The sequence below is a fragment of the Lineus longissimus genome, chromosome 1 (assembly GCF_910592395.1).
Source record: "Lineus longissimus chromosome 1, tnLinLong1.2, whole genome shotgun sequence".
NCBI lineage: Eukaryota > Metazoa > Nemertea > Pilidiophora > Heteronemertea > Lineidae > Lineus > Lineus longissimus.
This window is the reverse complement of record NC_088308.1, coordinates 22,687,151-22,710,445: the sequence shown is the minus strand read 5'-3', so window position 1 is coordinate 22,710,445 and position 23,295 is coordinate 22,687,151. Positions and strand designations below refer to the sequence as shown.

The 23,295-nt window shown below is 42.4% G+C and overlaps 1 protein-coding gene across 1 annotated transcript; it reads right to left on the bottom strand.

Annotated features, from left to right (window-relative positions):
* Window positions 1–860: 860 nt before the first annotated feature.
* LOC135492516 (synaptotagmin-17-like) lies at window positions 861–22,378 on the bottom strand. The gene is made up of 5 exons (XM_064779033.1): window positions 22,156–22,378; window positions 16,050–16,139; window positions 9,600–10,457; window positions 5,409–5,529; window positions 861–4,441 (listed from the first exon to the last, which is right to left on the bottom strand). Exons 2-5 carry the CDS (start codon window positions 16,077–16,079, stop codon window positions 4,089–4,091), a joined length of 1,362 nt encoding a protein of 453 aa, XP_064635103.1. The 5' UTR covers window positions 16,080–16,139; window positions 22,156–22,378; the 3' UTR covers window positions 861–4,088.
* Between the last annotated feature and the right edge of the window lie 917 nt (window positions 22,379–23,295).

The window sequence follows — 23,295 nt, the reverse complement described above, 5'->3', positions numbered from 1 at the left end:
CACGATCGAATTGCGAACTCATGGCCGCGCTTGTTTGCTGCGGACGAAGTAACACGCGGGCGATGAAAGAACTTTGAATTATCCCGCCAAAAACTTCAGACATTATGCTAGGCCTTGTGGGATTGACGTCTTAGGCCCTGTCTTGCGGCGAGCAACAGTTCAAACTGGCAGATAAGGGAATTTCTGATGCAAATTTATCCGATGTCATCTCGGTAATCCTTTGCCAATATCATTTCAATCTCTACGAATGGTAACTTTAGGAGTCATCAAACTCTTGGAGAGAAACAGTTTGCTGTAAGTAGCAATTTTTGCGTGAGGTAGAACCACTTTTTTGCTCTCATTTATGCCTCGAATGCTTTGAACAAGGCCTGTGAGGAGCATTGCATTGCCGAAAACGCCTATACCTTTCCATCTAAAGGTTGCCTGAATTGTCATACATCGTCAGTTGGGCAGCCCAGCCCGAGTCCGTCGAGGGCTTCCCCAAGGCTAGGCGCAACCTTATGACGCTGGTGTTCTCAAGAGCGACTGGTGCTGCGCAATGGTCTTTCTCCCGTACGAATACATATGTATGTGTCGCACCATTGGATCAGAGCAAAAAGTTCTTTCCCACATGGTCAGCCACTTTCTATACCCAAAACATTAGACACCAAGCCACGACACTGGTGGCGCTGTCAACTCGATTTGTGATTCCAATCGCTCGCTTTCGGGGAGCTTTACTCCTCCCTTTCACAGATGTAAATACATCCATGTCCCTCTGAGTGCTGTCCAACCCGGGGTTCAAGCTCCTTGGAGCTCAGCGCAGCTCTCGACGTCCACTGATTAAGGGGACGGACCACCAATAAATGGCAAAAAGGCTTAAGTACGAATATATCAACTTTATTACAGCTCTTCACGTCTACAGTTCACAACCATGGGCATTAAGGGAAAAAACGTTATCAATCAAATCAGACAAGATGGGCAAGTTATTGAATGCATTCGGTGGGAAGTATAGATAAAGAACGAGATGGTCTGCTTCATTAAATTACCATATGATTTTTGTAATTACCACTCGGATTCTCTACATTGAAGTTCAAAATATTTGATTTTCATTAGCCTGAATTTTGCAAAATGATGCTGTCCCTATAGGCCTAACATGTAGGATCACTTTGAAATTGCACAAAACATTACAAATCATACATAATATATCTATACAAAGGGTATCATGGAAAGTGCGTATAAAGTATTAATCAATTCACTGCCGAACTCATAAAGGGCGTTTTAAGGGTTAGACGCGTGTAACTTTTCTCTAATCAGTTTCAGGGCCTATTCATATTATGTGAAGATTGCCATCAAGGACCTGAATCTGTCTATTCAGTAGTTAAACGTTGTTTTAATTTAAACGCCCTTTATGAATTGCTGGTCACTTGAATTTTCATTGGACTTCTTCGATTGACACCCTAGCTGTACAGGCATACAACATTTATTTCTAGAAATAACAGCAATTTGTCCATAAATGCTACAAATACAATGAGCCCAACGCTCAGGACAAATGATATAATATTGAGCTTTCTTATTTAGCTGTCTTTGATATGTTCATAATCGGACACTATCTACACCATAATATTATATACATGTGTACGTCATACAAAACTCCAGAGATTCTGTAAAAACTACACAATAAATGTCACTACAAAATAGACACCGTTCTCCCCGCTCGATCTCTTCGGAGATGATATGATGACGTTACTTTCGGCAAACTTAGTGGGAGTAACCTTTAAAGGTCCACGCCGTCGATTACAAATTTTTAATTTTTAATTGAATTTTAAAATTTCCAATCTTGTAAATTACCTACTGAATGCAAATTTCAACATTGCCGTTGTTAAGACAAATATACAAATACCATTCATCCCCTAGATTCCCAGAATGATTAACACAGCACCGTACACATATACATGTAGTAGGTCGACAAATGTACCTCATTTCGGCAAAGTTGCGTGCATGATAACTGCACTACAGCATTGTGTACATCTGCATTTCTATTTTCCTGGCCTAAGATTAAATACGAAAGGCCGTACCCCAAGTTAAATTACTTGATTTCACAAACGTTCCTCTATCCCTTCGACAATCGACAACCCGAAGACTGTCTTTTATCTTATCTTTGATCCGGTGCTTTTTCCTAAGATATTTTAATGTTATTTTAATATTTATTTTAATAGTTTAGGTTTGTGCTGTATGCATTATTCTTGTTCAAACGTGGGCGAGCTATTTTCCATCTACAACGTGCTTTCGCACACAACAAGAATACAATGTATGTACAATTAATTCACAACAGAGTCAACTGATTTATTTACAGAAACTTTCTCTTATCACTATTTCCACAAATACATATTGTGAGTGTCTCAAAAATAAACTTCTTCAAAAAAATAGAGCTTTAATTATATGGGATAGTGATGTGATACACGGTTGGGATGAACAAGTGAAGGAGGGCACTAGATGAGTTAATTACTAATGCCGGATTTGACTTTCTCGGGAAACTGCAGTTATTAAATCACCGCTCTATATCACTATATAGAGGTTCTATAGCACTATAGACGGCACATGATGAACTTGCCAATTGTTTTGCACTGCCATATTGGCCGTCACACGTGGTCACGACATAAAGGAAATGCATTGGCAGGTGGCCGTCAAAACGTCACGGCGTGACGTCACGTGATGAACCTCTGTGGTTCGTAAAAGAATTGTCACGACAAAATTATGCGTCTCCCGCAGAGTGACGAAATTTTAAAGCGTAAGGTCTGGAACGAAGTCAGCGCTTCTGGTTACGGACTGAGATATCCGATCAAGAAAAACGTGGTTTACTTTCTACAATACTACATCATTGAAATATGGTCAGTGATTAAACAAATTTGTATGGACGTCACATTTAACAAATAAATACATCTATGTATGTGAAGTATATGAGGTTACAGATTGTCTCCAAAAGGTACATATTTCTAACTAACATTCAACGTACACAACTCTGTCATCATATTAAACTATCAAAATTGCGTTTTTATTGATCGTTTTAAAGCAAAACTACTTGGCATATAATATACTACTAAAAGTTTTATTTCGAAACCCTGGGAAAAAATATGAATATATATATACATGTTAATTGCCCAATTATTTCCTCCTCGAAACCATACAAGGTCTCGGTCGCTTATAAAAGCCAACTGACCAGGACTAAGCCACATATTCAAAGACATGTACATAGCAATTTGGTTTAGAGAATCAGGCAGGGCATAATTTGTGCGATAAAAGATACTAGATCTATATCTATACCAGCAAAAAAAGTAAAAATAAAACTATCTAAAAAGTTGTTGCTCTTAAAAAACAATTTTGTGACTTTTGACCAGCATACGTAAGACACGTAAATCAGTGTCTGTCTTCGATGTATAACAACAATGAGCTATGAAATAAGCAGAATTACTAAAGACACTGAATTAGGCAAACCCTTCTTTCAAAACCTCTCAGCCTAGGCAACCCTATGCTCATGTCCAGCGTTCAACAAGACGGTTTCTAATCATACTTTCAATCAGACCAATAGACATCTTTAGCTGATATATTTTTTTATTTGAAGGATAGTCTATTTTATTTGAAGGATAGTCTATCATAACCTTGTATGGCCGGTCGGCCTCAGATGACCATGACATTGGTGTTTCTTCTTTTACTTATGTAAGTGACACTTTTTATGATGTATACGATTAACACGAGACGATATTCCTTTCACAACACCTCATAACTGCATATTCTAGTTATCTAAGTAGGCCTAATATCAAGTATGGATTATCCTTGGTACTAAATTTCATCGATCTCACCTTAGTATCTGGTCAGCTATTCTGTCCAATACTCCATATTTGGTCGATCATGCTTCCATTCATAACCTCCAAAGGTTCATTGTGTTTAATCTTAAACTCGATTACTTCTGATTCGACCTTAAAGTCTCATTTCGTGTTTACCTTAAGTAACCTCAAACCATCATTTCGTATTTAACCTCAGTTGCCAGCTTCAACTCTGCGTCAATCCTCGTTACATGTTGAAATCAACCCTTGTAGCCTGGGAGGCGAGGTTCACATCGTGCTGATGGACGCAGCAGACACCTGATCGCACTCCTCGCGAGATCTCAGCGAGTGCCACTGGGCGACAGGCGACCGTAAAGAATTCAGCATGCGGTTCCAATGCGTTGTCTCATGCGGACCTGTTGCGTAGCGGCCAAGGACAATCCTCCCCACGAAATCATCCCGACTCTTGCTATTATAGTCCCAGACTGACAAAGCGACACTGGTGTGCTCAAGGTTCTCCGGGGTGACATTGAAACTGAAAGATTCGTTGAAGACTGGGTCAATGTTGTTCTTCTTACACGACGTCTTCTTGGTCTTCACTGGTTTGCCAGAATGGACCAATGTGATCTTGACGAAGGGATCTGAAACAAAGAGAGATGCATGCTTTTCACGTATATATGTTAATCACGTCCTTATAATGTCTGTGATTTACACAGACGGGACGAACCCACTTCATTCTTTGCACAGTATTAGACCCATCCAGACTACCAGCATCCTGAACGTCAGGGCCTTTCACTCGGCACTTTGACCGAGCTTAAGCCCTGAATAAACCCACAAGTGTTTGGCGGAGCCCAATGGTCATTTTTGGGGTCATCTGATAAGCGATATTTTCTTTCGTGGCCTTCTCATTCATACTTGGCACTTGAGTAGATGGATACGAAAAAATAACAACCTGAACATTTCATATCACTCATATTAGTAGAGAAATAAACCGTACAGAGCGGAAAATGTCTAAAAAGAGCACTACGTCAATGTGCATAAATGCATGTATTACATAAAATACAGAATAGTACTATTTCGTTGCCATGGTCGGTAAAATTTTAAATCCTGTTTGTTATATTAAAACCCAACTTAAAAGTAATCCGACCAGGAGTAGCCTTCGCGCTCCAGAACCAAAAACGATGCGACGGGCATAATTTTTACGAATGGATGACAACGTTTGAGAATGTCATTTTAATCTCGTCACCATGTTGTCGTCAACAGCGGCTGATGTGCATATACTCGAGATGATACCATTAGCATTTCAAAGGAATCATGCATGTATTACAGAAAATGAGAAATGCCTGGTGAATTAATTGCTGAGACAGTGTTACCAATGGTTACTCGGTTGAAGTAATGTCATAACAACCAAATCGCCGATTAAAGGCAGATGCTCATGTACGGTACATAAACCGGGGAATATACATGGATTAAAAAATCTTAGAAGGCAATTATGCATCCTTGCACCAGTTATTTCAATATACTTCCCCTCTCGCCATTTCAGTATTTTTGCATTCCAAAAAGCCTAGCTGTTCTCAGGATAGGGATCATACCGAATACGAGACTCACCCGAACCACCGACCATGTCTGTTTGGAGGAGCTGTTTTGCCTTGATGACATCAACGTTCAGCCTGCCTGCACTGGGTAGATAATTCAAGGACAGGAGGATTTCGCCGAGGTCTGGTCTATCCTGCAAAGAGAAGTTAGCACAAGCTATAAAGGGTGTTCTTATCTTGCCTCATACCGCTGGTAGATTCCTTCTTACTGCCCCACCATTTATTACCCTCGGGAAATTTCGTCTCCCGGTCGGTATCAGCAGGATCCGGAAGTTTATGGATCTCTTCTGCGAATCAGTGACTGAAATAATGACCTTCCGAGTAGATGCAGTCGTGCTTGGTTTACAACCAGCCAGTTGCCATGTCTCATTTAAGGTTAGTTTTTATCATGAGAGGCAGGGTTTACCATAATAGGTAGGATGCAGAAGATATGAAGCTGCGCTTATTTGCAGTCACTCGCCCTACAAATGTAGTTCCATCCTGGCCGTAATAAGGAGACCTCCTCGAGAACATTCGTCACAGACTTTGCCGAAAGCCTTCGTCATCAGTCACAGCATTATTGGACATAATGACAATAATGAAGGCAATTGATCGATGTCCACTGGTGAATTGATGACTCTTGTATCGGCAACAGTCAGATTATTCCAGGTCGGAATCGATCGATGAGGCTGATATCCAAGTCATCGATCAAGAAAGGTGTTATCTGCTATAGTTTTCGCCGTAATTCGATCCTCGATAGAGATACGTACAGATGAACTGAGGCCCGGGAACTTCACCGTAATTCAATCACCTGCGTTCCTTGATAGAGGTACAGACAAACCGTGGCCCAAGAATTTCGCCGTAATTCAATCTCCCTCGTTCCTTGATAGAGGTACAGACGAACCGGGGCCCAAGAATTTCGCCGTAATTCAATCACCCTCGTTCCTTGACAGAGGTACAGACGAACCGTGGCCCAAGAATTTCGCCGTAATTCAATCTCCCTCGTTCCTTGACAGAGGTACAGATGAACCGTGGCCCAAGAATTTCGCCGTAATTCAATCTCCCTCGTTCCTTGACAGAGGTATAGATGAACCGTGGCCCAAGAATTTCGCCGTAATTCAATCACCCTCCTTCCTTGACAGAGGTACAGACGAACCGTGGCCCAAGAATTTCGCCGTAATTCAATCTCCCTCGTTCCTTGACAGAGGTACAGGCGAACCGTGGCCCAAGAATTTCGCCGTAATTCAATCTCCCTCGTTCCTTGACAGAGGTACAGATGAACCGGGGCCTGGGGGGGGACTAGTTTTCGCCGTAATTCGATCCTCGATAGAGATACGTACAGATGAACTGAGGCCCGGGAACTTCACCGTAATTCAATCACTTGCGTTCCTTGATAGAGGTACAGACAAACCGTGGCCCAAGAATTTCGCCGTAATTCAATCTCCCTCGTTCCTTGATAGAGGTACAGACGAACCGGGGCCCAAGAATTTCGCCGTAATTCAATCACCCTCGTTCCTTGACAGAGGTACAGACGAACCGTGGCCCAAGAATTTCGCCGTAATTCAATCTCCCTCGTTCCTTGACAGAGGTACAGATGAACCGTGGCCCAAGAATTTCGCCGTAATTCAATCTCCCTCGTTCCTTGACAGAGGTATAGATGAACCGTGGCCCAAGAATTTCGCCGTAATTCAATCACCCTCCTTCCTTGACAGAGGTACAGACGAACCGTGGCCCAAGAATTTCGCCGTAATTCAATCTCCCTCGTTCCTTGACAGAGGTACAGGCGAACCGTGGCCCAAGAATTTCGCCGTAATTCAATCTCCCTCGTTCCTTGACAGAGGTACAGATGAACCGGGGCCTGGGGGGGGGACTTCTAAGAGAGTAAGATGTTACACCTAAACTTATACATCAACCCAACATTTTATAAAACGCCTTTGACGCTCCCACACCTCAAGAAATCCAATGGCTATAAGTGGGTCCCCAGGGTATTACAACCATCCCACACTCCCTCGTCCGCTGAAATCGCAGGTGAAAATCACAGGGCGATAGTTAAAATAATTACGGTGCAAGATTGGTTCTGACGGTAAATATTCAAGAGGACATAAGGAATCGATCTCCACAGTTGCCATGGGAACTATCCAAGTTGCCTTCATAGCGGCCGACAGGTGATATAATTTAGTTAACATGATTGATGACGTCATTCGTGATGGCCACGATTTCCAGCAGGCAGACACTCTGTGGGCATCAGCAACATTCTTTGTACTACCAAGGCAGACGCCTTGGCTGAAACAGGGTGACGACCATCTTGACCCTCAATGCATAGACATTGCTCAGCCTTCACTTCCAGACATCGCGCATCAATAGGCAATACCGCTGGAAGTTCAGCATGGGGATGACCGGCGTGACGGACTGCACATATACACATATCATTCCCTTTTGATTTGCGGTTGGTTGAGGACCTTTTTCACTGATACTGGCAGACATTCAAAGGGATGACCTGGCACATAACACATAAAGTCTACATGGCAACGAGATCCAGCCGCTATTTCCGACTGATCCTGCGATGAATTACCAACGATGTTTACGCGATGGTTCCTACCAACATTGTTGCTATGCTGGCCAAAGAAGGTCGGCCTTCGCACAGCCTCCAAACGCAACTGCTCATCAGTTGCGACGAACCACCATTTCCGTCTAGACAGTGGCCGTGACAGTTTAATTATCGCTGCCATGTATACTGGCACTCTCATCTAAATTTGTTTTATGTTATGATATGGTACACTAGGATTGCTACTGCATCCACTGAATTACTAATTAATCACTGAATTACCCGGTAGTGGTTTGTTTGATTAATGAAGTAGACATAAACAGATTTGTCATGTTTGAAGCTGTTTTTACGCGACCGTGGCCGCCCTCATTAGATGCCCGGAAAACGCATATTTGTCAGTTTTTTCTTTTTTTTCTCGGGGCATTTCCCAGGACCCCCATGTGCTCCACAACAATATCTTCGTCACGTAGCTGCCCTTCCAAAATGTCTTGATCTGTCTCTGGTAGGCATTATTATATAGGCTAGTTTTAATGTTTCTAAAATGTTCATGCAATGAATAACGACGCCTTAATGTCAGAGTTCTCAATGCCCTAGGTTGGTATTTTCACATCAAAAATATCTGATAAATATGAGGCTGATAAAGCAATCAATAATAAACAACCGATACGCGGTGCTATCGGACAACAAAAATAATAAATGTAATTATCAACATCAATAGCAATAGCAATGACGCATTGGATTTACTCTACAGTGAATCAGTCTATATGTGTTTCTCTGTACAGTACATGTAAAAAAATGTAAAATACATGTATCACAATTTTCTCATTACTCTCGATATCAATCATATTAATTGAGATAGAGAGGGAACATATTTCTCCGCTTGATTTAATCATGAAATTACTTGCGGTGACATCAAAGACTCCTATCAACCCACGCATGCTGCCAGTGATGGGGCGTCGGATATTGGCTCGAGAAACGACACAACCCTTAGAAGCTAATACTGACAGAGAGAATATGATTGAATATTATGTCTGCATTGGAGAATGTCTTTCAGCATCACCACTCTGGCAATAAGGTTGTTGCCCCTTTTACATGTCATTATAAGAAGTTCATCTTCCACTAAACATGACGGAGTTGGTTGGTGTGCATGCGACCCGTCACACCACAACCGCAACTGCTTCCTCTGCCAAAGCAATACACATCAAAGTTGTTCTAAGACCACGATGCAACCAGTTTAACGAGCGAGATACATGCTGAGGACATTTACAGGAGAACCGTCATAAAGTACCATAAGAAAACTGAAAACCTCCTGTAGGCCTGTCAGTGTCTCTGGCACAAAATGTGTATTCTCGTCTGTATCAAAAATGAAATAAGCTTCTAATATTTAGCAATCAATAGAACACCCTGAGCAAGACAAGCGGAGAAAATGATTTCGCGCTTTTTCTACCAGCTGTCTCTTTTATTTCCCGTCATTCACTTCATCAGTAGCTCCTGGCCAGGCACGGGTTCTGACGAAGGTAGACCCAGTCGCCGACACCGCTAAGTGATGCCTGGAGTAATACTTTGATACCTATGAAAGTCGCATACTCCCGCCCCGCCCGTCACAACGTGAGTCTTGACGCCGGCCTCGTGACCCATTAAGAATGAGCACTAAAACAGCTCCATCTATTGGTAACCTACCTTATTAGACGGCATTAATGGCTTCCACATGTGTCTTCCTTTGATTATGTTGACGTTGGCCAGCGGCAGATGAACCTGCCCGATGATACAATGGCGGCTGTATTTATCAAAGTCTTTCACGATAATTTCCAGGGTCCGCCTACCCGCTTCCTTGAACGGTATCTCGAAGGAGAAGATTTCTCCCCAACAGGGGTCCTGCGTCTTTTTCTGCACTGACGTCTGCTTTGAGTTTTTAGAGTCGGGCAGGAGAGAGATTTTCGCGTATGGATTCGAGTGCGCCATGTCTTGTCTACTCTCATCCATGCAAAAAGGGGCCGGGAGGTCACGTGCTTCAATGATCTTGACAATCAATGTCTTGGTGGGGATCTCGTATTGCAAGCTGAAATGAATCTGGCCGAGTTTGAACCGCGCTAGTTTCTCTTCGTCCGTCAGGCATTCCTCGGTGGGAGTTCCGCTAGGAGATTCGTACAAATCCGGCTTAATGTTGGTGATGCTTTCCGTCTCACTTGACAGCCTCATGCGTGGTGTCCGTGGCTGTATGGTCTCCCTATTAGCCGTCCAAAACTCGATAGGCTTCATGTCAATCACGGGGGTCGTACCGGCTCGTCTGTTCGCTAATGAGTCTTGGGAGCAGATAGAATCTTTTGCGGAGTTGTCCGAGTCAATCCGCTCACGGCCAGTCCCATAGCTGAGAACACTGTCTGTGTCCGAGTTGATCCGGGCGCATGGTTGCTTGAACGTGTACTGGATGTCCGATTTGGTAAGTGTTTTCTTCTTCTCCCCAAGGCCGAGGCATCGGTCGCAGCAGCCATCTGTGCAGCATAGGGTCTCGTAGGCTTTGCCGAGCATGTGGTGGACCTGAAAAAAAAGAGAAAAAAGAAATTAAAATGACACAGACCGAAAGCCATGTAAATACTCAGCCCTGATTGGTTTAAAATCTCAGACTGCAATTGAAGGTATTATCACCTTTATTCCGTTTATTTGCCCTACCGGTTCAGGCCTTTCGTGAGGGTCGATGTTATCAAGATTTGCCCTGGTACCATTTGATAAGACTAGAGTCTTTCAAATATACACTGAATTCTTTTAACTACGACGTTGGAGGCAAAATAACGTAATGTCTTCATCATTCTATTGCTCCATGGTTTCTTGCCGCCATCGCTATTTAGCCAGTTGCTCTTCCACCTTGGTGATGCGAGAGAACTTGAATCATCATTGGGCATAAATCATGGCGGATGTTAGCTTATCTTGAGGACCAGGGTCCATTAACCCGGTGACCCTCTTGAAGCCCACTCGAGGAACACGTATCAACAAGGACACTGTCATTACTGACCGCGCGATCGTCAGAATATGAGACAAAGATATTTTGTATTTGGTTATGCAAGCGCATGAACGGGTTCATAGGAATGGAACTTGAATAACCTCTCGGCATATTTCAGTTGACCGAAAAACCCTCAAAGATTTTCCTTCTGTATCAGCATTTCCACCTGCCTGCCTCTGATGAAACACTAACAGATTCTGGTCATCTTCTCAGCCTCTCGCCCTCCAATAAACGGGGCATGTCTACGACCGTTAAAGTTAATGACTGAGGGCAAAGATTCCAAATGGTGAACAGAATGGCGATATAATATATCATTATAATTGGCTCGAAAACGGTATTACCTCTGCTAAAGAGTAATGGGGAATGTTCCAAGGCTTCTGCCTGGCCTCGATTCTCTAATGAGGAGCTCAATGGCGTGAACATTTTATACGGCGTATACCTTCGTTATCGTAAACGGAAAGTTTCTTCTGACCATTGACTTCTATTATTGGATGCTATAGCCCCGGATTCATACCACTTTTAGTTACGGCATGAATGAACTTTACAGTTTACCCAAAGCAAGTATCACCACTAACAGATCACATCACTGCCTTCAGCCCCTCTATCGTATTTGCTTTGCTCTTGTTGCTTGTTGCTTGTAATCGTATGGCTTTCATGAGTCAAGGGAAACCTCCATAGACCGAGTACTTGGGCCAGAGTCATTGAGGAGCCTCATAGCCTAGTGGTTAACACTGCTGGCGACCACGCAACAGTACACGACCCGGGAAAGAACCCAGGGCCCGGTTGTTCAAAAGTACAAAAGTCACGTTATCCCTGACGGTTACGTTAAGTATCCTTAAGGACGTTCATCTCTTTCAGTTAATCCCAGCAAAGTTTTCAAGTTATGACATAACGGCGCCGTTAAAGCTAACATGGTTTTGAACAACTCGGCCCTGGATTCCTGGATGAACCGGCGTGGCTCTCGAGGAACTAAAATTCCTGTCTCATCACAACGATTTTGAGGCATGAGATGATCCAAGAGGGTCCGTCGGATGAGACTACCCGTGGTCCCTTGTACCTGAGTGTCCATCCCAGCAAATAAAAGATCCAAGACAGGTGGACAGTAGCCTCGTAAACTCCACCTCGGAAAAATCCAATTGTACGGGTGTTTCGACGCCGGTAATGATGACGATCAGGATGATGACGATGATGATGATGATGATGACGAGGATGATGAAAATGATTACGCTTTGAATCAAACTTTTTGAGGTGAATTCCTACAGTTAAAAGATTAGAACACTGTATTACAATCCGATTTTCACTTCGTTGTTTCAGTATTTTACTATATATTACCTTTGGCATTCTGAGGTACCATTATAGAAAACACCATCAAATCCTGACAATAACTGCTTACATTACAAATTATAAAATCCTGGATCATATTTCCATATCGACCTTCTAGTTTCTGGATTCATATTCTGTTCGTCAATGTCGTCTGCGTACAATTGCGAGAACAACAACAAAACACTTCCCATCAGCGATATTGCTGATTTCGAGAAGTTCAGCAAGAGTTGAAGCAAGGGATTATGATGGAACTGGCACAATTTAGCTGGATTGATTTTATTGCCTTGGGTTTCCTGTTGGACGTTATTGGCAAACATGGCAATATTCCATGAGGCGAATGTTGTTGCCAGCTTGAATTACCAAGGAATTCGATCGAAGAAGAAGAAGAAGAAGAAGAAAGGGACACTCTGAAATGTACTCAGTAATCTTTCATCAATAAAGTAAATGCAATAACGTTCATTATTTATGTTATATATATTGAGTTTAACGGAATTTAGCAAGGGGCCTAAGAGAGAGTCCTCCGTATCCATTGACAACAATAAGTATGCGCGGAATTCGAAGTATTTTTTCATTTCTCTTTGTGATGTATATCTAGTGTCTGAATAATTGTCGGAATTCAAAATGCACTAGTACACTCCCTTAGAAAGTAAACAGACAGCACGCTCACAACAATGTACATGTATTGATAAACAAGCGATTTTATGGAGGTTCCTGTAAATATTAAATATTTTCCTGATCAATCAATGAAAACGCACCGTCATGTCCTCAATGAAAAAAATAAACAGTGGGGAAATCTATTATCTGTTTTCGCTGGTACATTTTCTGGGTATTTAATACATTATTGAGCGAAAAACCTTCCCTTTCTTTGAAGAACAAAAGTTGATGATCAATTCAAGATTCATAAACTTATCTTTTCCTCAAATTGTATGTAAATACTATACCGTATACTAATATATACATGAAACAACCATATAGGGAGGGTCAGATAGAGATAGGATTTATTGCGAGTGTTTATTGGTTAACAGCAGGGACCGAGGGAGGGGGGGGGGGGTTCGAGGGGGTTTTAGGATCATGATTATTGAGCCCCTCATCTAAATGATACACAGGCGTTGACAAAATCAATAGCATTTTGGAATTGCTTCTCGTTTAGCGAAGAAAAAAAAAGAAGCTTGATGCAACATTTACATTTTTTGTTTCTGTCACTTTCTGATGTTTATCTCCGCGAAATGCATCAGCCACTAAATGGGGGACATTTTATTGCGTTAATGGTTCTGAGAGTTCTTACATGAGCGCCCACCGGCACGCAACCAGTTGCAACCAATTAGATGGAGAAGCTGCAAGCTGGATTATGACGCGTTCTGACTGTTGCTGCTGATATTCTTGTGCGGGTACACGTAGTTTATGAGGGAGTTTTCGCGAAGCCCCCGAGACGTCCACGTGAACGTCTATCCCCTTGTTGGACTTCGTAATCAGGAGGCCAAACATTGAAATCGGCGTTCGTGTTGGCTATTCGGCGATTCGCGAAAACTCCTTAGTATGAAAGCGTTCGTCAGTTCACAGTTGAATTGAAGTTGTCATCAGACGACTGTTTTTCCTCTCAAAGTCGAAGTCGGAGACCTCTGTACATGTATAAGCGGCAAAGTACTTTTTTGATACCTTAGATCAAAGGCGTGCGATTTCTGACTGCATCGTGGCTACACTGGTGTATCAATACATTTAGGATAAAATACACGGTGTCCGTTCGAATGTTACATGTAGTCAATCGGCGAAGCTCGTCCGTATTGAATCTTCAGTGTTTGATCGTTCTGCTTCGCTCGCTCCAGTCTGGGGCGAACTGGTGAATAAACATTGATTCAGCAAATGTATGACAATGAAGAGACCCTAAGGAGTGATCAAACCTTGCATTGCCTTCAAATGAAGCATTGCCTGATTGAACGAGTCTCATTTATTCACCTAAAGCTATTTTTGTGTACCTCGAGGTGCCGGTAAACAAATGTTTAAGTTGAAGAAATTGCGTCCCTGGCGCATCATCTATAAACTCAGAGTGTGATGTATAGCACGCTTGATCTCTTGATGACATATTACACGGGGTCCAGACAGAGGCAGCAAATATCAAACCGATGAGCGAGCGAGTTTGTTGTTGAAAGCGAATCGCTCGGGGTCTCTGCAGAGTAAGCAAATATCTAGCAGAGTGAGCGAGTTTGTTTTTGATATAGATCACGCGGAGTCCAGGCAGAGGCTGCAAACATATATCAAGCCTAACGAGCTAGTTTTATAACTAGTCACACAGGGTCCCGAAAGAGGCAGCAGCTATGAAGCTGAAGTGAATTCAACAACATCTTATCACCAGGCCAAATTCAGATGACGTGCTGGTGACGTCCTCATCTTTCCAATTTAAGGGAAGTCATGTGATGCAGCGAATTTATTCTTTGATTTCGTTATCCATCATTTCATCAAATCATTAGAGCTAAATTCCAAAATCCTGTACTATTTTAGGATTATTTACGTGTTTCGAGATTGCACTTTTTAACGCCTGAACTCCCTGTCATAAACACTCACATTTTCAAGTTAAATTCAATTTGTGAAATCTCCATCACAAATGCTTTCACCTGGGTGCCGAAGGTACCATTATGTTAGCTATGAGCTACAATCTTCGCGCCACATTCCCCATTAGTGCTTCAAAACGGCAAGTAATAGTTTTCCGAATATAGCAGAATGGTAGTGATCTCGTTAAGGATGCCATTAACGGCTACGTCTGTTACTTCAGAATTGTAACATCACCAGCCTCACTATTTCCTGTCGGGTTGACGAATGAAGACAGGTTCTGATTTAATTTTAAGACACAAGGTGTCGAAATGCCAAACGTCACAAGTTCATTCGTTTCTCAGAATCAGATTGATTTGAGGTCACTGTGTTCCGAATAGTCACTCCTGTCTCAAAGATTCATTCACACAGTCAAACCTGTCGCCCCTAGCCTCGTTCCACACAAACAAAGTCAAAGATGGCTGACTAGCGGCCATTTTGAAAAAGTGACAACGCTAATACTTGACATGCGTAATCCTTTGTAAGAAATAGCTGAATTGGTGTTTTCATCTGAATAACGTCAAGAACAGCACATTGGATAACACGTTTTTTTTATTGCGCACTGTTTACTGTCTCTGACGTCAGTCATTAAGGTATAAATTGCCTGAGTGTCCAAATAGGAAGCTTTTGAAAAAATTAAAGAATGGCTCTCTGTTTCTATGATACGAGACCATCGTTGGTACGGGTTCAAAGTAGCAGATAGGGGATGAGTTAGGAGATTGTCACTCCTATAGTTCAGACTGGTTAATGGGTTTATGCCAGCCCTGGATGCTAAACTGCGTTAATTCCCAAGTCGATTCAACGCCACAAACGTCACGAGCATATTAGTCATGTTGCAGACTTTGATTCATTATTCTCTTTGTGTCGTGGGGCAGATCTTGTGAACAATATGTTGTTTACTCATACAGTCATGTGTAATTGTAAATAAGGTTGTTTATCGTTTATTTCGATCTTGTAAACATAAACTCCATCTTCTAATGCACTTTTGCTTCCCCGAGCACACAGATGACAGAAGAAGACATCAGCCTTATATATAGTTTGTACTTTGCCTTCCCCAAGTTCGCCCTTTTGCGATAGCACATACTGCGACTTGTTCCGTGTCATTCACTCAACAATAAGTGTACTACCCTAAAGTCCCAGCCTCTACGGATTCGTCCAATGTCGTATAGAGAATAGCTAATCACTTCTGCCAATAATGTTGTACACAAAATGGCTAATGTCCTTACCTTTTCCGTTATCTTGCTAATGTTGTTCATGATGAAGCCGTGGGGATGTTACTTTCGATGCACGGTCGATGGTCAGCGTAATACAAACATCTAAAATAGAGAGGAAACTGCATTTACTGACACCTGTGAGGACAGCATTCGTGGAAGGGCATTTAAGTTAAATTCGATTACTTCGTCAGGAGCTGAAATAATGATGATATATTCTTCTTCTTTTTGGCCCAGGGTATCTAATACCCGAACATCCAGATATTCTTAAGCCTGTTTTTTGTCGTGCTATAGCACACTATCGGTATTTCGTCTCCATATTTATTCAATCGAATCTAAAATCCTGTAAAAAGACGAAATTCGCCGTACCCCAGGTAGGTCTGGATGATCTTTTGTGAGAATTCTTTTCCCGTAGCCACCTTGTCCTCCTGGTGAGAGTGTCTAAAGGTCAACCCATGTTCCATTCCATTATGGGAGGATCAAAGCTTTGACCGAGATGATCACCAGGGAAGAGATAGACATTTTTTAAAACGTGTACCCGGAAGGAAACTGCAGCTACACGTATAGAACCAGTGGCCCCGCGTCAGCCTCCAACACAGCAATTTGTTTCCAAGAAGTAGGTTTAGGCTTTACTCTGTGTGCGCATTAATGGGTGTGGACCGCAATACCTCTCTGTACAAATATCGCCGATAAGTTTATCGAGGGAAGAGTGCCTGCAGCTACAGGTTTCAGAGCGCATTTCTACAATGCGGATAATGGTTATCCTCTGCTTGCTTTCGAAAATAACGAAGTTGGAGTGACATTAGGAACAAATATGAGCGCTTCCTCTACCAGGTTTTGGCTTTGAGGAATCCAGGTTACTATCAGAACTTGCTTTGGTTCTGCGATTGCCAAAGTTGTTGAAATGTGTCTGGCGTCGCAATTACCATGACCTATAACGAAAGTCTGCTGCATTATTGAAGAACAGACTATTCACATTTCCTGTTCGATGCCGAGCATATTGAAATACTGAGCAACTCTTGAAGATGCCTTTTAGTTCTGCCGCCGGTGACGCACGAACTACATGTATGATCACGGATATGACATTCGAGTCGCAGCATCGCGACGAGGAAATGGTTCCTTTGTTTGACTTGCCAGAAGGATGCCATTTGCGGGGATTCACAATACTGAAATCAGGGCACGCTAAGATTTCTGTTTATGAAGTTATTGTATTACTGACTCTGTCTCAAAAGTGGTTCAACCGAGGAGGTGAATGTTTACCATATTTGGCGCCAATTACTCCCCTACTGATTAACCAGCAGCCGACAAAAAATATAGTCAAGGGGTAAAGAGGGATATTTTGCGATAGAAACGAATTTATTTCTATGCATATATAACAAGGCAACTATTGTTCTTGTTCGATGATAAGGCTTACGTCTAGACCTATCATTCAGGTCCAAAAAAAGGACGGCGTGGCAATGACACTTAAGAATGCCCCGGCAACGGACGAAGACATTATTTCCTGGCAGCTGGAAGTATTTTATTACCAGGGATTAAAAAATCGAAAGTAATTGTGACATTCCAGTTGCACCGGGTGTTAGGCTATTCCGACGTTGATAACTTGGTTGCCCGAGGCACCATTCCAGCTGCAATTTCCGAACGGTTGTCTTGTTAGATTGGCTGCATGGCTTTCCCGGTTGTCGTTCACGACTGATCGGACATTGACCTGGCTGGGACTGGGAAAATATTCGTACTCAGACATCAGTAATTATCCTTTTTACTGAAGTTCGTATAAATTGACATCAGCAATCATTCTCCTTTCGAAAGTTCGTACTATGACATTAGCAATCAGCCTCTTTTCTGACATTTCGTATTCTAAATCAGTCATCGTGATATTTTACGAGTTCTGACACTGACAGAAGAAACGTTACCCTTCGTGTATACAGAATCATTCACCATTTCGACACGATATTGCTGATACTGTACTACGGCTTCTGCGTGTCTTCAACTAAACTCGACAACATGATTAAAATTCTTGGAAAAGGTTGAATTATTGACATGATGAAGTTCTACAAATGATGGCTGAAGATGTAATCATTACAATTGGGATTAAACTTCCATCACGTTGAAGGAGAGAATGCCGACAAAGTCCAAGAATAACGTTCATCGTCTGCCTTCAAACTGAGAACGGCCAAGGTCAGCTACCGCAAAACAACGGATACGACGCGCTGAGTTGTTGCCATGGTGACGCAATGTTTCCAAGTATGGGCCCGAGGTGATAAATTGCATTTTGTACTTGGTACCTGGTTCAGTATGATGGGCTGTTACGGGAACTATTTACCAATAACTAGAATTATGTAACTCTCATTATCGTTACGATTCATTCAATATCATTTTTGATATTTAACGCTATGGAAAATATATCTATAAAAAGGTGCGGCGAACGATCCGTCATTGTGTTTTTGATTGCATTTTCATATCACTAAGAAAAACCTACTGAGTTGGTGTAAACAGAAAAAAACTTTCATAACCAACAAACAAGCACTTCTTTTCTTCATGAGTTTCTCACGTCGGTATAATCTTCCCGAGTGGGAGAAAAATATGTTATCCTATAAAATGTGCATCTTCAGTTTTCAATTCAAAAGACTTCAAATCAGAAATACAGGGGTGTTGCTCGGGTTGTTGTTAAACCTTTTACACATCATACCTCGGCGGAAGAGAAATAATTTTCCTTTGGGGTTTAATAACATGTATCAAGGGACCGATGAACAGAATGCGGGGTTGTTGAAAACCCTGGATTTCTATCCGTTGTTGTCCATCTCTCCTCAGGGCAATACTCTTTCATAGGAAAACGATTGCACGAAGAATTACCTGAGATACGCTAAACACGTGACTCACGCAAAAGTCCAGGGTCAGTATCATAATATTGCATTTATCACTTTCTCATTATTCTGACAATATTTCTTACTTTTGACATTTAAATTCGCCGCTGGCGAGAAAGCGATCATTTTATACTCATTATACTCATAGTCGTTAGATAAAAGATGACGTTTAAAATTTCCATCTTTGAAAATAACCTGCAACATTTTATTGACTGGGCGATTCGGTAATTTCAGTATCGAATTCAGAAATATTTTAAGCGTTTCGATATCTACATTGACTTTTTGATACAATGTAAGTACCCTAATAGTTTAAACGATTTCTTGCTGGAAAAAGATAATGGTAGGCCTACTGGTGCGAACCTCGGGTGGAAACCCTTTTCTTGGCCAACACGCCATTCCAGAAAATGAACCACCGCTCGGAGAAGCTGTACATGAACGTACAAGCGTGGCTTTAAAAAAATGAAGCCCAACGGTCTTGTTACCTCGCCAAGCACCACTGTGCTAACGTACATGTACCACTAATTTATCTTTCATCTTGTACTGCGGCACCCCAACCAGGGAACTTCCGGAACAAGGGGCGACAAAGGTATCAATTCGGTCGTCCCTTTAATAGTGAAAGCAACTAGGGGAGTCAAACGCCGATCATAAAGCGACAGCGTTTAGCGAAATAGCAAGGGCATTTAGTTACGTCAATTTGTCGATTTTGATGGCAAACTGAGAAAGGAGAATGTCAAAAAAATATGCAATAAGCGTTATGTAGGTCGCAGCTTCCCAAAATCTGCAACAATGTTTTCCCAGGTTGACGGAACACGAAAGTCCAATCTCTAATGAGACCTCGTTTATTTCAATTTAAAAGAAAATTGTTATTGATTCGAAGTAACCAGGGCAATATTCTTATTTAATGTTATTGCCCTCTCTGATATGCGTAATTCATGAGGACTTTAATTGGACGTGTGCCTTCAGAAACCCCTACTGATTAATTCCATTTGGGAAGCAGACGGCATCTGAGGACGGCAGACGATGTGCCTGGAGTGATGCCTGGAGTTGACGGGAAGTGTTTGGCAGGTCGAAGAGAACATGATGCCATCAAGGACGAGTTGCTGCGGCTAGCCTACGGCGGTTGAAAATAGGAGTGAAAATAATAAGCATATATCCCCGAACAACCGGAGCTTCAGTCATTATTGAACAGTGCGCATTGGTCGTAACATCAGCGCCTGTCACCTCTGAGGTTCCGGGTTCGAATTCCGGTCGGTCCCGCACGTCATAGAGGGCGACTCCGGGATCACTGGTTTCTTCTATACTTACATTACAATCTACCATTGACGAATTGGGTAGTTTCGAGGGGGTTGTCGCCCGAATAGGCGGCAGTTCCCGAATTGGCGACAACTCGTAAAATGGGGGTCCTTGCTTGACAGGTGCAAACATTGAGAAATACCACCACTGAGATCTTCCCAAGGGTCGTCGATAATGTTACCCCTATAAGGGCGCAGTTTATTCGATCCCGGTTTTGTGTTGCTTTGATGATTTTCTTTTAGGTGGGAAATTATTCTGTTTGATAGAAATTGGTGACATATCGGTGCCTATGAGGCTGATATTCAAGATACTGAGCAAAAATCAGTTTCCAGAGTCGCTATGATGTCGAAGAGAACATTCACGGGCAATTTTTAAATTTCTGCAAATGCGCTTTACCTTGAGAGGAAGTGCCTGGAACACCATCCGGTGGAAGCGGTATCTGCGCAGTAAGATACTCGCAGAAAATTTAGAGAAGCGGCTGCTTAAAGGTCGAGTACTCATTTCTTTGGCTTCCCTGAACATTTACATCCGTTATGCTTCAAATTCGATTTCTGGCTATGGACGCTTTGACTTCGGGACTGAGTTGTTCAACACGACGTTAGCTTTAACGGAAGCGCTAAGTCTTAAAGTGAACATTTTAATGGGTTTAAATGAAAAAGATAAGGATAACGTAACCGTTATAGGGATAACGTGACTTTTGTGCTGTTGAACAACCGCGGGCCCAGGATGTTTATTTTATCTTGTCATTTTATAGATTACAAGGGGATGGGGTCACCAAGTTCAGGTAGGCCTACGTTTTAACACATGCAAACCTTCCTGGTAAGTCTCGAAGTGCTGAGATACCCATTCCCTGTCCAAAGACTGCGGGGTTTTTACTCCTACATATACATACGTCATACATATATACAAATTATCGAGAGGCGGGGTATCTTGAAACACGCATATGAGTATGTCCATTCTCACCTTTAGACAGCAGAATCTTACAACATGCCCAGTGCTTTTTTTATTCTTTCAGTGAAAGCGCCGACAAGGTGCACATGAAGAAGACGGCGATTCAAATACGCTGAGGCAAATAATACCCCATGACGTATCTAAGCAACAAATCTTTCTCCCACAGGACTCGATTGTCCAGCGCTGAAAAGGAATACGTTCTTCCTACAAACATGAGGCTGCTGTATTTGCGTATTAGATATACCATAAAGAAATAATGAAACTAGTAAATGAATCAGGTGAGCACGAACTGGTAGAAACTGGGATGTTGAGTTCTCTTCATCATGTTACCCATTTTCTTCCTGTATCTTTATCCTTAGAAGCTTTATCCCAGATTATGTGTTCAGATATCAATTTGCTGCCAATTCTTCGATGCGATGGATTGAGAAAATAAAGTGACATTTCAACACCTACAATGTAGATCATAATCTTTCCCCTGGCAATAATATGGCTTATCATTGAATTAGATGGATTAAAAGGCGAGAAACGATTGCGTGCGCATCGAACCTCAATCGATTTTTCCAGTCATGGCCGTATCTATCACGAAATGCATTGATCCATAAGTCTCAATTGTGTCTCTTTTATCACGGCTTATTTATAAATCCGCTATACTACCGTAAAGATATCCTTGGCGGCGCGTGCGTGTCAGCGTGCCAAGTGTGATGTATCGCGATCAGACCAGGCGACAGGATGTTTACAAACAAAATTTCATGATCAGAGAAAAGCCGCATCTGCAAAAAGGCGGCCCGCATTTTTCACGTTTAGAGTCGCCTTCAAGTGAAAAAGGCATGCTGTGAATAAATATTGTAAACCTTTGGAGCAACAAAACGAATGTTTGGCGATGAAAATATGCCACAATATGGTGGGCCAATCGATCGACTTCAAGATGGAGGCAGATCAATGGAACCGGGAAGATTGCCGTCTGTGATCGCTTATCGTCTGCGCTGACTTCGAACGGAAGAAAATGAAGGACCTACCTGTGCCTGTTGTAGAATCAGTTCGTAATTTATCAAAATCTGTCTTCCTGCTTGTTTCGGTCGAGGGGTCGGTGGCTATCCTCTCACTTAAACATCCCTTATAAGGGTTGTGCAAAAGCAAAGCAGTGCCTGGGCCCGACTATACCAACTGCATTAGAATTATTGGAAAGTGGTTACCAGGACGACTGGAGTGAAGGCGCTAGTTCAATCGAATATCGAACTGTACGCGAAGTGAACGCGACAGGCGACGCCGGCTGGTGATGTCAGATGCTATTGTATCATTACCGTGCTATAACATCATCCCGCTAAGATGAGCGGTGCGATGAGTAATTTAACCTTTAGCGATGATTGCTTTGATACCTCAATGTGGCAAGTAAGCTGGTCATCTGGTCATGAAGGGAGCGGATTATAACTCGAGATTGTAAAGACAATTTTTCCAGCACATGTAAATCTGCCTATACCAGAGTGGAACTAGAACTCTGTTCTTTGATTTCCAGAGAACAGCCTCCCGCGTTTCAAATGGACCTTTACGCCACTTAGAATGTGTTCTCGATAGTTCTAGGATTTGTAGTTCTGACCAAAATGGTGGTGCCTATGGTCAACCCTAAAGATAATGCTATACCGAGTGCCTCAGTCATTAAGCATTTTCAATTATTGCCATGAACCGTTCTCCGTCATCGGACAATATAGGGCGGAGATCTTCTCCAATGGACAATGACTGCTATTACACTGTTGTCGTAGGGTCCTGATGCAATTCAGTTTCCGTGCTTTAATGTTTATGTACAGTAGAATCGAGTGTAAACGACTATTAGAAACCGGTCGTTTAAACTCCATTCTACTGTATCATGGGGTCGTTTGTTTCCGGCATGCGCTTTGTCAGACGAGATGCCCCAACCTGAGTGCAGGGGATTGTTAAAATCATCTGTTGGGACGGATCAGGACAAAGTCACAACTTGAGCCGTAAGGAATGGCTAAGATTGCCTGTTTAGACGAATCAGGACAAAGTCACGACCTGATAGTGCAAGGAATGCCAACTGCCTGTCCATATGAATCAGGACAAAGTCACAACCTGATCGTACAAGGAGTGGCAACTGCCTGTCCATATGAATCAGGACAAGTCAGAATCTGATAATACAAGAG

Coding starts and splice junctions, on each gene's coding strand:
- LOC135492516 (XM_064779033.1), bottom strand. CDS start 16,079: ATGAACAACATTAGCAAGATAACGGAAAAG. Junction 5,530..9,599: donor CATTAATGCCGTCTAATAAG/GTAGGTTACCAA, acceptor TTCTCTTTGCAG/GATAGACCAGACCTCGGCGA. Junction 4,442..5,408: donor AGACATGGTCGGTGGTTCGG/GTGAGTCTCGTA, acceptor TCTTTGTTTCAG/ATCCCTTCGTCAAGATCACA.